At 53.1% G+C, this 18031-nt stretch overlaps 8 protein-coding genes across 8 annotated transcripts; 6 read left to right on the top strand and 2 right to left on the bottom strand.

Annotated features, from left to right (window-relative positions):
* Window positions 1-59: 59 nt before the first annotated feature.
* On the top strand, window positions 60-1253 carry IPK1 (Inositol-pentakisphosphate 2-kinase; the record flags this gene model as incomplete). Its single annotated transcript, XM_064837208.1, has 1 exon — window positions 60-1253. The coding sequence occupies one exon, from the start codon at window positions 60-62 to the stop codon at window positions 1251-1253; it is 1194 nt and encodes a 397-aa protein (XP_064695167.1).
* Window positions 1254-1902: 649 nt separating this feature from the next.
* lag1 (Sphingosine N-acyltransferase lag1) lies at window positions 1903-3684 on the top strand (the record flags this gene model as incomplete). The annotated part of the gene is made up of 1 exon (XM_064837207.1): window positions 1903-3684. The coding sequence occupies one exon, from the start codon at window positions 1903-1905 to the stop codon at window positions 3682-3684; it is 1782 nt and encodes a 593-aa protein (XP_064695166.1).
* A 1476-nt stretch (window positions 3685-5160) lies between these two features.
* On the top strand, window positions 5161-6937 carry LTS14_004504 (uncharacterized protein; the record flags this gene model as incomplete). The annotated part of the gene is made up of 3 exons (XM_064837206.1): window positions 5161-5669; window positions 5751-5979; window positions 6065-6937. The coding sequence occupies 3 exons, from the start codon at window positions 5161-5163 to the stop codon at window positions 6935-6937; spliced, it is 1611 nt and encodes a 536-aa protein (XP_064695165.1).
* Window positions 6938-9211: 2274 nt separating this feature from the next.
* Window positions 9212-10907, top strand: LTS14_004503 (uncharacterized protein; the record flags this gene model as incomplete). The annotated part of the gene is made up of 4 exons (XM_064837205.1): window positions 9212-9247; window positions 9302-9405; window positions 9469-9831; window positions 9887-10907. 4 exons carry the CDS (start codon window positions 9212-9214, stop codon window positions 10905-10907), a joined length of 1524 nt encoding a protein of 507 aa, XP_064695164.1.
* A 1000-nt stretch (window positions 10908-11907) lies between these two features.
* LTS14_004502 (uncharacterized protein) lies at window positions 11908-13485 on the bottom strand (the record flags this gene model as incomplete). The annotated part of the gene is made up of 1 exon (XM_064837204.1): window positions 11908-13485. One exon carries the CDS (start codon window positions 13483-13485, stop codon window positions 11908-11910), a length of 1578 nt encoding a protein of 525 aa, XP_064695163.1.
* A 297-nt stretch (window positions 13486-13782) lies between these two features.
* On the top strand, window positions 13783-14373 carry LTS14_004501 (uncharacterized protein; the record flags this gene model as incomplete). Its single annotated transcript, XM_064837203.1, has 1 exon — window positions 13783-14373. The coding sequence occupies one exon, from the start codon at window positions 13783-13785 to the stop codon at window positions 14371-14373; it is 591 nt and encodes a 196-aa protein (XP_064695162.1).
* Window positions 14374-14482: 109 nt separating this feature from the next.
* Window positions 14483-15572, bottom strand: LTS14_004500 (uncharacterized protein; the record flags this gene model as incomplete). Its single annotated transcript, XM_064837202.1, has 3 exons — window positions 14483-14803; window positions 14857-15351; window positions 15402-15572. The coding sequence occupies 3 exons, from the start codon at window positions 15570-15572 to the stop codon at window positions 14483-14485; spliced, it is 987 nt and encodes a 328-aa protein (XP_064695161.1).
* Window positions 15573-16060: 488 nt separating this feature from the next.
* Window positions 16061-17963, top strand: LTS14_004499 (uncharacterized protein; the record flags this gene model as incomplete). The annotated part of the gene is made up of 6 exons (XM_064837201.1): window positions 16061-16317; window positions 16372-16384; window positions 16434-17478; window positions 17534-17566; window positions 17627-17649; window positions 17712-17963. The coding sequence occupies 6 exons, from the start codon at window positions 16061-16063 to the stop codon at window positions 17961-17963; spliced, it is 1623 nt and encodes a 540-aa protein (XP_064695160.1).
* Window positions 17964-18031: the final 68 nt, after the last annotated feature.

Here is an 18031-nt window from a genome sequence, read left to right as displayed (position 1 = left end):
TGATACAGCAGATCACGAGCCCACCTCAGCAACAGCATTATCTCACATGCCAGTAGAATATGAGTCAAGAGCCTCCTTTGAGCGTAACGGAGTTGTTCTACAACGTCCGCCGTACCGCGAACGCCGAGAGCGTCGAAGACACTGAAAGCGATGCCCTCTCGTTCGAGAAGGACGAAGTATCTACAACCGTCTACTACCGCGAGGCCACGAAAGTAAACTGCGTCGTCTTCACCAGCGAACCTTGCCACGCCAACAACGGGACACCGCTCAACCTAGAGTATGTGAACGAAGGCGGTGCGAACATCATCTTCCGCTTCCTACCCCAGGGTGCCGAAGCGAAGCTCCCTCGCAGACTTCAAGGCAAACTCCTACGACTCCCCAAGATCCCTCTCGAGCCTCCTGATATGCACTGGAACCCCGAAGCCTACTTTCAGATCCCTGCGATGGAACAGCATGAGTACTGGACTGAGATACTAAGTCGGGAGGCAGTGCTGGATCTCGAATCCGTGACCCTGTGGCCCACACTCGATAAGCTGATAAACTTCCATCTCGGGAACGCAGCACGTACAGAGAATCGGCGATCGACAGAGTGGGAAGGCGGAGCGGTGGGATTTCTGACCACGGATATGACTGCTGGAGAGGGCGAGGAGCTGCACGAGTTCAAGCCTAAGTGGTTGGCTCAGTCCCCCAATGCGCCACGGCATGCACGGCGGTGTCGGACGTGTGCGCTACGAGCCAAGCGGGCTACGGAAAGTGTGGTGACGAGGACTGATAGACAGAGTCTCTGTCCACTTTACCTGCTTACCGTCCTCGGTCAACGTCACGCAGAGCGGTTCACAGACAACCCGCATCAGCTCAACTTCATCACCAAGGAAGCCCTTCCCGTCCTCAGAAAGCTGCGGGAACATCAACTAGACAACGATACGGTCGGCATCCTAGACGTCTGGCAGAAATCTATGTCGGATGCTACCCCTGTCAGGAAACTCGCACGGGCGATGACATCACGGGATTGCACGATCTACGGTCGTTGCAAGCAAGACGGGACGATTGAAGTTCGGGTTGGCGATCTCGATATGAAGCCCCCAGCGGTCGGATGGCCGAAGTGGGCTGCGATTGAGAAGGGGTTGCGGGATGGAGGGTGGTATGATGGGCTGGATGATGTTTGTTTGTTGTCGAATGAGGAGGATATGGCGGTTGTGAAGAGCTGTTATGAGCCTGATCTTCGCAGGGCTGTGTTTCGGTGGACGGAGTAGATGGTTTTTGGCCGAGACAGTTGCTGTGGGCTGTTTATGCTATAGGTTATTGAATTGCTACAAGTAGTTATAGCTACGAATATTAGATGCTGTGGAGCATGTTCATGTCTACGGAACTACGATAGAACCCTTCTCAAAGCAGCGATTTGGCTACCTCCAAAGCCTTATAGCCTGATACCTTATCTATCGTTTGCGGATCTACCCTAGACTCAGCGTTCCTGAAACCCAGTCAGCGAGTTCAGGGTCCCGCTCGCGCCAGATATTTCGTGGAGAGGCCTCGAAGTGGCATAGTCTCACTTCTTTCGCCATTGACAATCGCTTACCTTCCGCCGCCTCATTATATTTCCTGGGTGAGCCCGTGCAAGGTACTGCAGTGAGGGACCTGGGTGAACAACACGACACTCGCTTAAGTCAAGATTGACAGGGAAGATATCGCTGGGCGGGAAGAACAGATTGCGGGGAGATACGACGAGGGAGATTTTTGGGCGGTGTGTGTGTAACCAGCAGCCATTGGGACCGATTTGCGGAAGGCAGAAGGAAGGAGAGCGACGACGACGACGACGACGACAGACACAGTAGAAAAGGAGGATCGATATACGACGATAGACGGAAAACACCATTGCGATACAATATATCAGACCAGTCAATCATGCTCGTGGAGCCCTCCACCACAACAACGACAACGACAACCACGACATCCCTATCCTTCAACGAGAAGACGACTCTGGAACCACCACACCAGCGGGAGCCATACACGCCTCCACCGCACAAAATGACACACGTAGACGACATGCCCACCACCGACATCACACCCACATCCACCCCCACCCCAACACCCGCCAAACGACGACGACGCAGCAAACCCAGCAAGCCCACATCCTCCACCTCCACAACCGTAGACAGTCTCTGGAACATGCTCCGCAAAGGCATAGTGCAACACCAACTCGGCCTAAGCGTGAACCTCATGCTCCTAGTCCTCCTCCTCTACATCGCCTTCCCAGCTCTCCGGGAGAAGATGACCGCCTTCTTCGGCCTCTCATACCACAACCCCACACCCACCAGCTCGCGGATGTACGGCCAAGGACCCCGAGACTTATACCTAGTAGGAAGTTTCATCGTCCTCTTCACGGCCCTCCGCGCCTTCAGCCTCGACTACTTACTATTACCACTAGCAGGCTACTGCGGCATCGCGAAAAAGAAAGACCGCATCCGCTTCGCGGAACAGAGCTACATGCTCCTCTACTACGCCACCTACTGGACCTGGGGCCTGATCCTCTTCCTCCGCAACACCCCCTCCACAGTCACCGGCCTGGAATCCCTCCTCATCTCCCTCTGGACCGACTTCCCCCACCTCCTGCTCGGCCCGGGAATGAAATTGTACTACCTCTCCCAATTCGCCTTCTGGATCCAACAAGTCGCGGTGATCCACCTGGAGGAACCGCGGAAAGATCACTATCAGATGCTCTCGCACCACGTCATCACTATCGCTTTGCTAGCGGGCTCGTATCCGTACAGGCAGTGGCGGGTTGGTAATGCGATCTTAGTCTGCATGGACCTGGTGGATTTCATTTTCCCGGCGGCGAAAATACTGAAGTATTTGCAGTTGCAGACGGCGTGCGATGCGGCGTTTGCCCTGTTCGTGGTGAGCTGGTTGGTGAGTAGACATATTGCTTATGGAGCTATCTGCTGGAGTATTTATGCTCATGTTAATACTGTGACGATGGGATATGGGACGTACTCCACCCGGACGGGGGAGAGAGTTAATACCGATGGTGGGAGTTTAGTGCTGGAGAACCTTTTCCAGCCGATTCTGTGGCCGGGGAAGGAGACGGTGGGGTTTAATGCCCGGATTCGGTGGACGTTTCTGGGTTTGTTGGGCGCGTTACAGGGAATTACGATTGCGTGGTTTGTTATGATTGTTAGGGTTGTCGTGAGGGTGTTGAGGGGCGAGGGAGCGGATGATAGTCGGAGTGAGGCGGAGGATGGGGAGGAGGAGGATGATGAGGAGGACGTAGAGGTGGGAGAGATGCTGGAGGATGAGGAACTCGGGGTCGAGGATGTGCCGCCGGAGCAACCGAGTAGTCCTTTGTTGGAGCCGAAGGCGGCGGGTTGGCAGGTACAAGGGGAGAAGCCATCGCCGCGGTATATTGAGATCGAGGCGGATAGTACAGAAGACGTTCATACGTACTCGAAACATCGGAGTGCGAATGGTGGCGCGTCAGGGGCGAAGCGGAAAGCGAAGGGAATCTCTTCGGGGTTGAATTTGGGGGAGCATAAGGAGATTCTTAATCGGATTGGGTGTTTGAGTGAGGAGCAGTTGGCGAGGGAGAGGGAGATGAGGAGTGGGAGTGGAAAGGGTGGTGGGGGTGGAGGTGGCAGTGGGAGTGCTAACGGGAGTCCGAGGCCGGCGGGTAGTGGTGGGCGGAAGTGAAGGGTAATTAAGGGAAGATGGCGTAGGTGCGTGGAAAGCTCGGCTATGTCGGCTATGCCTTCTACATCAATCTAGATATGATAACAACGCAGCGAACGAAGATCTTAGGAGCACTTCGTCCCTCTCCTCGGCCATTTCTCCTTTCTGCGCATTACCTCGTGCCGCGCACTCTCCCACTTTCGGTCTGATTGGCTCGTGTATTTGCTCTACACGCAGCAAACGCGCTCTCGAGGCCCAGTCTCGGATCCGTGCAAGACGGACGGCCGGAGACGTGTGAGGTGGGATCTCTCCGATACGGACAGTGCTTGAGCTTGCGCTGACCAACGAGCTCGTGGAACGTAAGCTTTCTGTCGATCACGCTACTCACAGCGCAAGTTCTCGATGGTAGACCAATTTCTGAGGGACAGCCTGCGTAGTCGAGTCTATGATGATGATGCGGAGCTGAAAGGACTTATCTTGGCCTCCACCTCTCAAACAACCCCTTCCTCCCTCCTCCTCACCCCTTCCTTCCGCCTAACAGCAATCTCCACCCCTCTCAGCCGCTCCTCCCACTCCGCCCAATTTTCCCCCATATCTAGACACCCTTCCTCAACCCACGTCTGCACCGCCCGTGCACCTCTCGCCCTTAACACCTCAATATCCCGGTCCTGTTCCGCTTGCTTGGCTATTACTCTCTCGATCCGTGGACGCAGGGTGATGAGTTTGGTTAGCTGAGCGGGATCGGGGATGGAGTTTTGTTTCGTTGTCGTTGTTGAGGAGAGGTGGGTTAGGGATGTCGAGGTCTTGGTGTAGAGGTCGGTGTGGGAGAGGATTAGGGCGGCTAGTTGGGTTGGTGGGAGGAGGGGTGGGGCGTCGGAGGTGGGGTGGAAGATGGCGGGGTGAGTCGTTTGCAGGGCGAGGACTTGAGCTACGGCTGGGGAGCGTTGGGTGAGTTGGGCTAGAGTGCGCTCGAGGTGGTGGAGGCGTTGGGTTGCTGTGCCTGTCTTCTTGCTTGATTCTTCTGCTGGGTCGTCGCGTGTGATATTACTGCCGTTGAGTATGTAGTCGACGCGGCGGAGTCGTTCCTCTAATAAGGCCAGTGTTTCCGCCGCCGTCGCTTTCGCGTCTGCCATTATCGCCTGACGAGGATGTTGTCACATGTCAATAATAATAATGTCTATGGTATTAGTGTTTATATGCTGTATGCTGTACTTTCTTCCAATTCATATATCTAGCCAACCCTACCTCGGCCTCTCGTACTATCAGACAATCTCGCGTGATATTATTGCCGCTGTAACTTCCCAGACATAACCAAGACATTTTACAGATCTGCAGGAGACGAGAAAGTAGCCAACCGATCGCTGACCATACGCGACAGCAGAGCTAGCCTCAAATGCCGCCCATATAGCCCAAACACCTCCCACCAGCTACCCACCAGCTAACCCAATCCGACCCAACCCAACCCAACCCAACCCACCCACTCACACCTCCACCAACATGGCCTCCTACGCCGCCATCCATTCCACTCCCTCCGAACACTCCTCCCGCCCGGCGAGCGAAGCCTCTCAAACCCGCCGTCGCCACCCCAAATACACCGGCATGGGCGGAAATGCCTCCTGGCTGTCCTCCGTCATCAACCTCCTCAACACCATCGTCGGCGCCGGCGTCCTCGCCATGCCCCACGCCTTAAGTAACATGGGCATCCTCCTCGGCACTCTAATCATCCTCTGGGCCGGCCTCACAGCGGGCTTCGGCCTGTACCTCCAAACGCGCTGCGCGCGTTACTTGGACAGAGGCAGTGCGAGTTTTTTCGCGCTCAGTCAGATTACCTATCCAAATGCGGCGGTGGTGTTTGATGCGGCGATTGCGGTGAAATGTTTTGGGGTGGGCGTGAGCTATTTGATTATTATTGGGGATTTGATGCCGGGGGTCGTGAGGGGGTTTGGGGAGGTGGGGGCGCAGGAGGGGTATCTTTTGGATAGGAGGTTTTGGGTTACGGCGTTCATGTGAGTTGCAGACCTGTCTCTAAGAGGAAGGGATGGAAGGGAGAGGTTGGGCGAGATTGGTGCTAATTTTTGGTGGTACAGGCTCATTGTGATACCCTTGTCCTTTCTCCGCCGCCTGGACAGTCTGAAGTATACTTCCGTCATCGCGCTGATATCCATCGCTTACCTGGTCGTCCTGGTCGTCTATCATTTCAGCACCGGCGATACTCTGGCGGAACGAGGCACGGTCAATGTTGTGAAATGGCAGGGCCTAATACCCACCCTCTCCAGCTTTCCCGTCATCGTATTCGCATATACATGTCATCAGAACGTGAGCAACCCCCACCGATCACAAACGCGATGCATATACAGAAGAAAAAAAAGCATACTGATTCGAGAGATGTTTCTTTTGGCAGATGTTCTCCATCCTCAACGAAATCAAGACCAACACCCCGTTCCGCACCACCTCCGTCGTCACCGCCTCCATCGGCAGCGCAGCAAGCATCTACATCTTAGTCGCCGTAACTGGCTACCTCTCCTTCGGCGACAACATCATCGGCAACATCGTGGCGCAATACACGCCCTCTGTCGCTTCAACCATAGGCCGCGCAGCGATAGTCGTGTTGGTCATGTTCTCCTACCCCTTGCAAGTCCACCCTTGTCGCGCGAGCGTGGACGCGGTGAGTAAATGGCGGCCGCGAAGGAGTGCAAACGGAAATGGGAGTGGAAGTGGAGGCAACGAGGAATTCACTCCTGCGTCGGGGAGTCCAAGCCGGCATAGCCTACTCGGCCACACTCCACAGCAAAAATCACCTAGTCAGAAAGGCGGCAAGCCGGAAGAAATGTCCGAACTCCGCTTCGCCATCATCACTACGGCGATTATTATTCTTTCTTACATCGTCGCCATGACGGTCTCGAGCCTGGATAAAGTCCTCGCGTACGTCGGATCCACCGGCTCCACGTCGATTTCGTTCATTTTACCGGGGCTGTTTTATTACAAGATCAGTTCGCCGGAGTCGGCGGCGCATCAGCGGTTGTTGAAGGATGAGGATGATGAGGAGTATGACGGTTCTTCGAGCGGGGAGGAGTCGCCGCTGGAGCGATCTGGGTTTGGTGGTGGGAGTGGGAACGGGGGTTCGTGGCGCAGTGGGTTGGCGGCGAAAATGAGGAGGAGGGAGTGGAGGAGGGGGTTGTTGAGGAAGGGGAGTTTGGCGCTCGCGATATATGGGTTAGGGGTCATGGTTGTTTGTTTGGTTACTAACACGTTCTTGGTCTCGGCGGCGCATTAAGACGTGGCGAGGGATGTGATTGGATAGGATTGGCATATACCATCTCTTTTCCGCGAGTGCGTGTGGAGCGTTAGAGCGTTTGTACGTCAGGGACATGGGATGAGCTGTATAGTATTGCATTGCACTGCATTACATTGCATAGCCGCATATCATAGAGGCACGGCATAGCAGAGCATAGAATATGGCGGGGTATATACGGCCAATAGTCATTTGAGTCAGTCAGAGTCCAATGGACCATCTTTTTCCTTCATCATCACTGCAGATGTTCTACCATCGTTCCTCGTATACCGGCCCTGCAAGGCTCGCTAAAGCCAAGCAAACCAAAGCACGTCCTCCGTCCATTGTGAAATGGTCTCGTGATACCATGAGTGTTGTAGTCACTCCACGGCTTGGCCGGTCTGGTAGCCGCGTACCGGCACGACTAGCCCAGTTCGTAGGGCTAGGCAGATACTGCATCTCCTGATACGTTAATGGCATTGGCGCTGAACAGTTGATGGCACTCGTTGATCACGCCTAGTTCTCCCGCCGGCACGGTTGAGCGTACACAGCCGCTTGGCACGAAATGCCTCACCTACTCATTGCGGGATATACTACTATTACTACTACTGCTACGACTGCTGGTGCATAGATAGATTGCGGACCATGAGGCCCCTCGATAAAGTATCGTCGTTACTACCTACGTGGCCTACACATTTTAGGCACCAGTGAAGGAAGCCGATTTAGTAAGTCAATGTTCGTCAGACGAGGTGGATACGACAGCATCAGCATACATACGTCAGCAGCCCTACGCATTTACGTGACCAATGAGAGAGGCACTCGGAACAGAGTTGCGTGATTTTCTGGGCGTGCAGATGGCGGCTGGCCCGTAGCGTGATCCTTCTCCTGCAGGTCAGTAGCACGTTCGTCCAATGGCAGAGTGTATGCTTGTCTGTGCGTTGCTCTGCATCAGTGACATTTCTAGGCGGCGGTCAAGCCGACGGGAGTTTTAGTATGATGTGGTTTGGAGTATTTCGGACACCGGCATTGGGGTGCAACTTGGCTGGTTTTTGGGTATGTTGATCATGGGGTTCGGGTGGTGGTGCGTGAGCTGAGATGCATAGCTTGGGTTTGGTTTAAGATGTGCTGGTGTCCTGATCCTACAATGGTCTTTTGGAGCCCATCATTTCTTTCACGAACAGCAATCAGATCTTAAGCAGGACTCAACCGAAAGAACGATCGCAAGCACTTCTGTTGGCTGCATCATCACGACGCATGTCTTCTTCTTCTTCTTCTCCATCTACAACTACATCGGCAACGAGCAGCTCAACACAACGTGATCGATCAATGATTTCAGACCAGACCACAAGCACGATGTCCGCCTTGAAAACCAGGACGTTGAGCGATTCGCAAACCCGACCATCACTACCGAGCTCACCAAAGCACAAGCCCATCGTCAAGCGTCACAGCAGTCATGGCAGCGGCCACAGCACTGGGACCTTTTCTGAATGTGGAAGGCACAGCAATGATTGGCTGTTCCGTGGGATTTGTGTCAGGGACACGGTGAAGGGGTTGCTTCATCGTGAGAAGTGAGAGTCGGGTCGCAGCTGGAGATGTCGTATTAACCAGGCGACTGCCCTCGAAACCTTGATGCCGTGTCAGACGAGGTGAAGCAGTCATACGCCAGCAGGATGATGATTGGGTCAGTAATGCCATGAGGCAGTTTTTGCACTAGCGGACTAGCAAACCGCAAGGGCAGCAGGAATTCGAACTCTACGAATCCGGAACAGGGAAGTAAAGGCCACGGCTGATGGATAGTGTACAAGATGATGAGACTGAAGAGCAGGATGGTGAAATCATTCGTGACGAAATGAATGAGAGAAGAAGGTGACAGGCAGCACATGAATTGCTTGGATGTAGACTAACCAATGAGATTTGTCCTGAGCCCTTTCCTTTCCCCACTTTGCCGCTGAGCCGAAGCCACAACCGTGATGTCTGGGGATGAACCGAGGAGATGACCGCATGGAAGTGTGGAAGGTCAATCTTGCTGGCGGCGAGCGTACACTATCGACAGGACAGCGGCATCACTATATCCGTGTGATAGCAGCTTGTTGTTATTGATTGCTGAATCAATTGGGTCATCCACCGGGAACCAAGTATCGTGGGCTGTTCGTCGTCAGTCGTCGACATCGAAGAGGGTAAGTCGTGACATGCTTGACGACGAGTTCCTCAGCCAGGACTAATGACTAATGCATACCAAAGACGTGACTCTTCTGGTTTACCAGACCTGAAGAAAACATGTCTGAGGCGGGTGCGAAATATCGTAGCGATCTTGTACGCCACTTACCTGGAGTCGCTTGAGGGCATCGTGCTAACATCGACGACAAGGACTCTTTCGAAGCCTACCATGAAGTCCAAGACTCGCATCACTCGAATACAGGCCCAGCTCTTCCTGCTTTGGGCCATGCCGTTGCAGGCGCTATAGCGACAGCGTAAGCAACGACCTGCTGAGTGCGACTACTGGTGAGGCATGACCAGCTAACCAGCCTTGACAGCGGCTCCAAGGCGCTCTTATATCCCATCGAACTCATCACAACCAGACTCCAAGTACAAAGACAACTACGAGGCTCCAATGAAGCTCCATCCGCTGGTCGAGAAGCTCGCGCAGAATACAAGTCCTTCCTCGACGCAGCGCAGAAGATCTACCGCGATGAAGGACTCGGAGCATTCTACACTGGCTGTGCACCAGATGTAGGCAAAGGCATTGCTGACTCCTTCTTGTTTTTCTTGGCGTACTCGTATCTCCATCAACATCAGCTTCGCAAAGATGGGACGAAACACTTGTCTGTGTTCAAGGAGCTGGCTGTTGGTGGTGCTGCTGGCGTTAGTGCTAAGCTTGTTACGACACCACTGCAGAAGTAAGTCAAACCGCCATACAATGAGTCTTAAGAAAGTGCTGACGTCTGTTCTAAGCATCATTACCCGCCAGCAGACCGCCGCACTAGTCGCAGCCAGAGATCCAAATAACAGCAAGTCCCCCAGCGAAAGCGACAAACAGTCCATCCAGGAGATCGGCCGCCAGATCTACAATGAGCGAGGGCTAGCTGGTTTCTGGGCAGGCTACAGTGCTTCTGTCATCTTGACCATGAACCCAGCGATCACTTTCGCAGTCGACAATCTGCTGAAGCGCCTCCTACCTACACAACGTCGGGACAACCCGAGCCCGCAGGTGACCTTTCTGTTGGCCGCAATCTCAAAAGCCATTGCCACTTCGATCACATATCCCGTCATGCTAGCCAAGTCCCGCGCGCAAGCTGCCTCGCCAAGCAATGTTCCAAAGGCCGAGGGTACAGAGAAGAAAGCTCCTCTGCCTCAGATCCCAGGCGTCACTGTTGAGCGAGATGTCGCCGCCAATGTGCCAGTGTCCGACGACACCAAGGAGAAGGTCGATCATGGTATCCGACGTCTGCTAAGGCTCTTTAGCGCACAATATGCAATCTTCCTCTCTCTTCGCAAGATCTACCGGAATGAAGGTCTGGGTGGATTGTACTCTGGTATCGAAGGTGAAGTGCTGAAGGGGTTCTTGAGTCATGGTCTTACTATGGTTGTGAAGGAGAAAGCACATGTGCTCGTCATCCAGACTTACTACCTCCTGCTTCGACTGACGAAGCGATGGCCGGATGATGCAAAGGACATGGCCGCGGAGGCCAGAGAGCGAGTAGAAGCTGCTGGCACGAGAGTGGCTCACGATACGAAGACTGTGATTAATGATGTCAAGGAGCGATCAGAGAATGCTGCAGTGACGATGGTCGAAGGGGCAAAGCAGTTGTCGCAAGATGGCGGGAAGAACATTTTGAGCCAGATGCCGCAAAATGCCAAAGGCCTTACCGAGGACGTCAAAGAAAGGGTCGAGAGTGTCAGCACGACAGTCGCACAAGGAGCAAAGCAAGCTCTTGCGGAGGGCAAGAAAGCTATCTCGGGAGACAAAGAATGATGAGTGTGAATCATGACGGGCATGTCAGATTGGCTGTATTTTGGGCTTGCGATGTTGTCTTGTACTTTAGTATATCCTGCTCAGCGTATGTAGGAGATATTCACTTCAATGACATCATATTATTGCATTATCTCTTGCCGAGTTTTAGATATCGGCACATGTGATCATCTCCAAGCAGCCCACATAGCTCGCAAGCCACCCTTACCAGCCCACTGACTCAATCCTATCAAGCCTCCCACCACGACCGCAAAGGCAAGACCTCCAGCGAGAGCATAAGCACTCCCTTTCCAGCCTCGAAAGTCCGCTTCCAAGTCGCGCAGCCTGGCAAGGTCCTGCCGACGCCTGAGTAACAACTCCTCAGTGAGGTTATGAATTGCTTCGCCGACTAAGTGCGCCACCACTTCATCGCAAGGACAAGCTCGTGTCCCTGCCTCGTGAGCATGGTGCCCATTTTTCCGATGCTCTATCTTCATTGCTGTTCGAACAAGCAGGATCTGGCGTTCTTGGGGACGAGCTGCCAAGCGATACAGTCTCTGCTGAGCTATCGGCACGAGAGTTGGCGTCGGAGTCGTCATAATCTCGTTCAATCGGAGGATCTCCTAGGTCCCGCTGGGGTCCCTGTAGCTGCCTCGTCCGAGCAAGATGTGTTGAAGCACTTTTGGCTCCAGATGGCTGCTGCTCGCTGCTTTCATGAGGCTTCAAAGCATCGGGCGGCAAATCACCGTAGGACCAAGTGTGACGGGTCCTAGCGCCGAGATGAAACATGCTGTCCGTAAGCTGGTGTCCAGCGTCATTCATCCTTGGCATTTGAACGCGGTGGTCGATGGGTGATGTTGTACAGAGCCTGCAGGAAGTCTGCAAACAGAATGACTACAATGACATAGCCAAGTAGTAACTGAAATTGCTTGCCTTGCCACAGCCACTTAATGACTGGCAATTTGCGGAAGACAACTTCGCGTCGTGGCATGATCGTATGAGTGACTGCTGTTCAATGAGCTGCTCAGACAGCTTTCTTCAAGTAACCGAAATCAAACATCATCGGCTTAGCTCCAGCGATCTGCAAAGATCTTCTGGCGGCGTTGACTTCCTTGGCAGCAGTCAATGTACGATGCTCCCGATCCATCCATATCCTCGCCTTGCGCTTCTCAACCTGATGAGGATCGCTCCATTGATCAGTCGACAGCATTGCAGGTCTCAGGAACAATGCTCTCTTGATTTCCTCGTTCGCGGTAGCACCTAGCGATCCCACTCCGTCCAGTGTTGGCATCCAGCCTTGTGCTAAGTTGACGTAGGAGAGGTTCTTCCATGATGTGACGAAGGTTGTGAGTGACCCGCCATCATCGGTAATCGGTCTTTCGGTCCTTGTTCTCCAGCTTCGCGAAGAAGCAGGTCGCTCGACAGTAGCCAGCGTGCCCAATGCAGGCGACCATTCAGCACATCCTTCTAGATCAAGCCATTGCAGACATAATAGATTGTGACTTAATCTGCGCAGCAACGCTGCAGGTTCTGCGTAGTCCTGGTCAAGCTCTGAGTAGATGCTTGACCCACCAGCGGCGATATCGCGATTGTGCGGGCTCGCTATCGTAGCCGTAGCAAGATTCGGGGTCAAGCTTGGCCGCGGCCAGTAGGCAAGTGATACGTGTGTGAGTTGTGAAACATGCTTCGATAAGGCCAGAAGATCACGCCACGAAGCTGTAGAAGGGGGATTAGACAGACTTAGATGCGTCAGATTGGTAAAGGCTGAAACTGTGAGGTGCAGACCGGACAAATCCAACGACTCATCGTCCCATGCTTCAGCAAGGTTCCCAGATATGCCATCTACAGTCGTTGGACTTGATGACTCGAACATCCTCGCCAGCCTCTTCATCGTCAGAGTTCCATGTCCAGCTATACTTGCCAGATCCAGATATGTGAGTTCTTTACTGCCTTGCGTTAATGCTTGCAACGTCGCTGCATCAATGAGAGGCCCGTAAGATCCAATGTACGATAGTAATCGCAATCGCAGTCTCAACGGTATTTCGACTAATGCCGGATAATCTTCTTCGTCGAACAGATCCCATTGCTCAGCCAGACGCTTCATGGTCAGATGCACAAGGCCTCTAGGCTCAGTCTTCTCGTTGATCTGTTGCCCATCAACCATCCGTTGGAACCTAAGGATTGCTTTTGGTCGATCTAGCCTGACATATTTGGCCTCTGCTCTACCACCTCCAGCCTTCGAGGCACGACGATTAATGATACCAGGAGGACGATACCCGAGCCAACTTTGCGGTGGGGGCGGACCAGGCGTTCTCATCCTTTCCCTTAACCTGAACCCGATCTTCGGCCTCGGGGGCGCAGATTCTGAAATTCCAAGTAGTCCTCTCAGCTCCGGAGGCACTGACTTGAAGTTGACAGCTTCAGCGAGATCACGCTTCTTTTGTAGGCCCTCAGGCGTCTCAGTCATGCGCAGTTCACTCAGTCGCTCATTAACAGACGCTGCGGGTGAGTCACCGCCGGCACCATGATGACTGGAGCCGGCAGAGACGGGCGATGATGGGCCTTGATATGTCTTGAGGTTGAAACGGCCCTTTCTAGGCATAGACCTTGTCGGCAAGGTCAGTGTTGTCTCAAGAGAGTCTTCGTCGGATGAAGCCCTTTACGACTTGAGATGAGTCGAAGTGAGCTGTCTGCGACTAGAGTCGTCCGAGTTACAGCATGGAGGGATGATGTTGGTGGCGATGTCATCTCGACGCAAATACGTATGACTCAGCTTGTCAAGCTTCGAGTTGTAGCGAGCTTCAATTGTGGAATGATTGAGAATTGCATCATGAAAATGTAATTACATTCATCGCCACTGTAGGTCCAGCGCGTCGATCAACAGATTGCCATCATTACCATGCCATCTATCTTGATCCGCCCACCTACGTTCTCATCAGCCACTGCCCCGCCAGAATGGCAGTCCCCAACCGTGACCTGGCTAACAGAGACCTGGCACGTCACGCACTCCAGTCTGCCAATGTGGAAGAGCAAACGTAATGTCCGCATTCAGTACACACCACTTCCGCCTTCGGACTCGTCGATAGCGAGCGAGCATAGTGATCGCATCGATGACCTCGTGTCATACCAGAGCCTCGATGGAGATAAAGTCAGCACAGTACATGGCATAGACAAGCTGGCAGATAAGTCAGGTGATAGCCGAGATTCTTGGGACTGGAGAGGAAAGGGCTTATTGAAGGTCGCGAGTAGTCACTGGGAAGTGCTAGGATATGGCGAGGAAGACAATGGAAGGAAATGGGTGGTGACTGCATTTGCGAGTACCCTGTTCACACCTGCTGGTATCGATATATACTCTCAGCATGCCGAGGGTACGCAAGTCGAGACACTTGAGGAAGTCAGGGCCGCCCTGAGCAAGGTCGATGACAAGGATGTGAAGAAGATGGCTGCGGATCTGTTCGAAATTAAACGGGATGGTGCGAGGAAGGATTGAGTGAACGCGACAGCATATCAGAAATCTATACGTCGTGAAGCCCAGGCATTCGTCTGTGAGAAACATGCTTCATCCATGGGCGCCACGCAATTCACACAAGCCGCCCGAATTAGTGCTTCACCAAAAGCTTCCGCAGCTCTCCCTTGAACAACTCTTGATAATCCTCCTCCTCGTAGTCAGGGATGCTGTTTTGAGTACGACGCCACCACCCACGGTTACTCTTGGAAAAGTTCTCGTCGCCCAGCTCCAGGATCTTGACGCCGGCATCCTTAGAACCATTGGCCAGACCAAACCCTTCGAAGAAATAAACACCGTCACGGTAAATCTGACGGGCCAGGCCTTTGGGATCACGCCAGCCGCCGATGTTACAGTTGAGTGTGATTGATTTGAGATTGATGCAGCTGGCCAGGAGGGTGAAGCCGGTGAAGTTCTGGACAGGACCGTTAGTATTGGGCAGAATGTCCGGAAAAGGGATGGACGAACCATCGACTTGTGCGCTCCCCTGCCTCGTCCCCATCCTTTGATAGTGACATTATCAAGTTGAGTACGATGACTACCAAGTCCCGCGACGAAATCATGCAGGGCGTAAGTATCCTCAATAACGAATCGTTGCCGGTAAAGATAGCCGACTGCCTCAGCATAGATCTGCTTGTTCACAGCAAGCAAAGCTGGAATGAGCGTCGGCATCGGCTCTCTGTCGGCGCCGTTCTCCTCGTTCTGGATGGCTGGACGGTAGCCACGGCGCGACCGTCCATACCAGTAACCACGATCGTCCTCTTCGGTAATGTGGCCACGGGTCACGGTGCGACGGTACGCCTTGGTCTTGGACAAAAGACTGATGCCATGTGGATCAACGAGAGCGAGCTCATAGATCTGATCTCGCAATTCGGCGGGAAGATCAAGAAAGCGAAATGGCTTCTGATTCTTTGGCTTCTTCGGAAGCTTGGCTTTCTTTGCGAGTCTGGCGCTGCGTTTAGGCTGAGAAATCGTTAGAGTGTTGTTGTTTATCAGACGGAAGGAATACGTACCTTGCGCTTGCCGTAAGCCACATCATCGACATCGTCACTAAATTCGTTGATCGATTCGCCATCATTGTGATCGTCCATGCCAAGTAGCCCGTCCAGCCCATCGTCTTCATCGAGATAGGAGACCTGAGCACGCTTGCGTTTGCCCAAAGTTATGACCGGGTTGTCTGCCATTGTGGGGTCGTGTGTTTATCCGCTCGACTTTGACCGTTGGTTCTAATCGTCCACTCACCTACTACGACGCATATATATACTTCACTTCACCATTTCTTGGCACGCGCTGCTGCCTAGCTAGCGCGACGCCAATGGCTCACGTAGGCACGTGAGAGGCTCTGATACGAGCTTCTGCCTGGAGCTCCATTCTCAGCTTCTGCCGCCATTGCCACTTCGATACAGCATGCTACTGTAATACTGTGTGCTGGCTACAGAAATCGTAGAGGTCATTCATTGATGATTATCCGCAAAGCCCAGCGTACAAGTGAATCGTACGTCGACCCGATACTGGCCGATCCGCTATCGGCAGTTCTCAGTGTGACCCGGTAGAGTGTATTGCCGAGAGCTCCGATATACGTCAGTCCAACCTCCATCTGCTTGCCATTGCATATGTCTTTTGACTTTCCTTGTCCATATCCTTAGTTGCACATATTACGTGTTTAGCAGCGATGGAGTTTGTATGCTCTTTTGCGCCAAAGCTGGCAAGTACGCCCATTGTGCGAATACGGCTTGCGCAGCCCAGTCGAGCAGCATGGAATGTCAAGCAGAACAGAGGATTCCGAAGCAGTGCCGTATTTGCACGAGAAGCTGGTGGTGGTGCCCCTTCGAAGACCAGAGGACAACAGAAGGTCTTCGACTCTGTAGATGAGGCAGTCGCTGACATCAAGAGTGGATCGACCCTGTTAAGTGCTGGCTTTGGCTTATGGTAAGATCGTCTGGATCATATATACATTCACAATGCTGATTATACTCTTCACAGTGGTACTGCAGAAGTATGAAGTCCGGTGGGTAAACCGTAGCAAGATCACTGACTATGAACAGACCATCATCGGTGCTATATCGAGACGAGGTGCCGAAAGTCTACACTCGCTAACGGCCGTCTCCAACAATGCTGGAACAGCTATTGGTGGTGGGCTGTCACCTCTGATTGCCAATGGTCAAGTCAGCAAAGCCATCTGCAGCTTTCTTGGCAACAACAAAGCTCTCGAGAAGAAGTACTTGACTGGAGAAATCGCCATCGAACTTACACCACAAGGAACACTAGCAGAGAAGATCCGCTGCGGTGGCGCGGGTATCCCAGCTTTCTTCACTCCTACCGGCGTAAACACATTCATCCAATCTGGTCAGATCCCGCAACGGCTCAAGGGTGGCGAAGTCATCGAACCTGGGAAGGCTCGCGAAACACGAATATTCGATGGCAAGGTCTACAATATGGAAACTGCAATCAAGGGTGATGTAGCAATCCTCCGCGCTCACAAGGTCGATAAAGCCGGCAACTGCCAATTCCGCTACACGACTAAATCCTTCGCACCTCTCATGGCCAAAGCCGCAACCGTCTCGATCGTCGAAGCTGAACACATCGTCGAGATCGGCGACCTCAAGTCTGACGAAATCGATCTGCCTGGTATCTACATTGATCGCATCGTTCAAGCTACCGCGGAGAAGATCATCGAGGTAAAGACGCTCAAGACTGAGGAATCACCCGAGGAGCAAGGAAAGAACAACCCAGCTCTCGCTCGTCGCAATCGAATTGCTAAACGTGCCGCCAAAGAACTGAAGCCAGGCTTCTACGCAAACCTCGGTGTCGGAATGCCGACTTTGGCACCTTCGTACCTCCCACCTGATGCCAATGTCTGGATCCAGTCTGAGAATGGTATTCTTGGCATGGGTCCCTACCCGACTGAGGCTGAGCTCGATGCGGATATCATCAATGCTGGCAAGGAGACTGTCACGCTTGTGCCTGGTGCTAGTGTCTTTGATAGTAGTGACTCTTTCGGCATGATTCGAGGCGGTCATGTGGATGTGTCTATGCTTGGTGCGCTGCAAGTTGGTGCTAACGGTGATCTGGCCAATTACATGATTCCTGGTAAGTGAAAGTACCGCTTTCAGAAATACTAGGGCGGAGACTTACTGTGCAATAGGGAAAGTCTTCAAGGGCATGGGTGGCGCTATGGGTGAGTCCTGTTCTACCTCGTTTTGTTGATCGACGCACGGACGCTAACCACTCGTCACAGACTTGGTCTCAAATCCAGATGAGGTAAGAAGATCATGACATAGCTGACACTAGTATTGTGAGTGCCTGCTGATGTTATACAATAGACCAAGATCGTCGTGCTTACCGACCACGTCGACAAGAACGGGAGATCGAAGATCGTCCAGAACTGCACGCTTCCACTGACTGGTGCTCGTGTGGTCTCCACGATCATAACAGACCTTGCTGTCTTCGATGTGGACAGGAAGAAGGGCGAATTGACACTCATCGAGCTTGCGCCAGGCGTCGAGCTCGACGAGGTCAAGGAGAAGACCAACGCGAAGTTCCATATCAAGGAGCCGCTCGGCCGCATGGAGTGAGAACAGGGTGAGTATATTGTATAGCCGCATACATTATGTGCAATGTGGACATAGCACCACCCGTATTT

Source organism: Recurvomyces mirabilis, assembly GCF_035927965.1.
Source record: "Recurvomyces mirabilis strain CCFEE 5264 chromosome Unknown scaffold_10, whole genome shotgun sequence".
NCBI classification, from domain to species: Eukaryota; Fungi; Ascomycota; class Dothideomycetes; order Mycosphaerellales; family Teratosphaeriaceae; genus Recurvomyces; species Recurvomyces mirabilis.
This window is presented reverse-complemented; position numbering and strand designations above follow the sequence as displayed.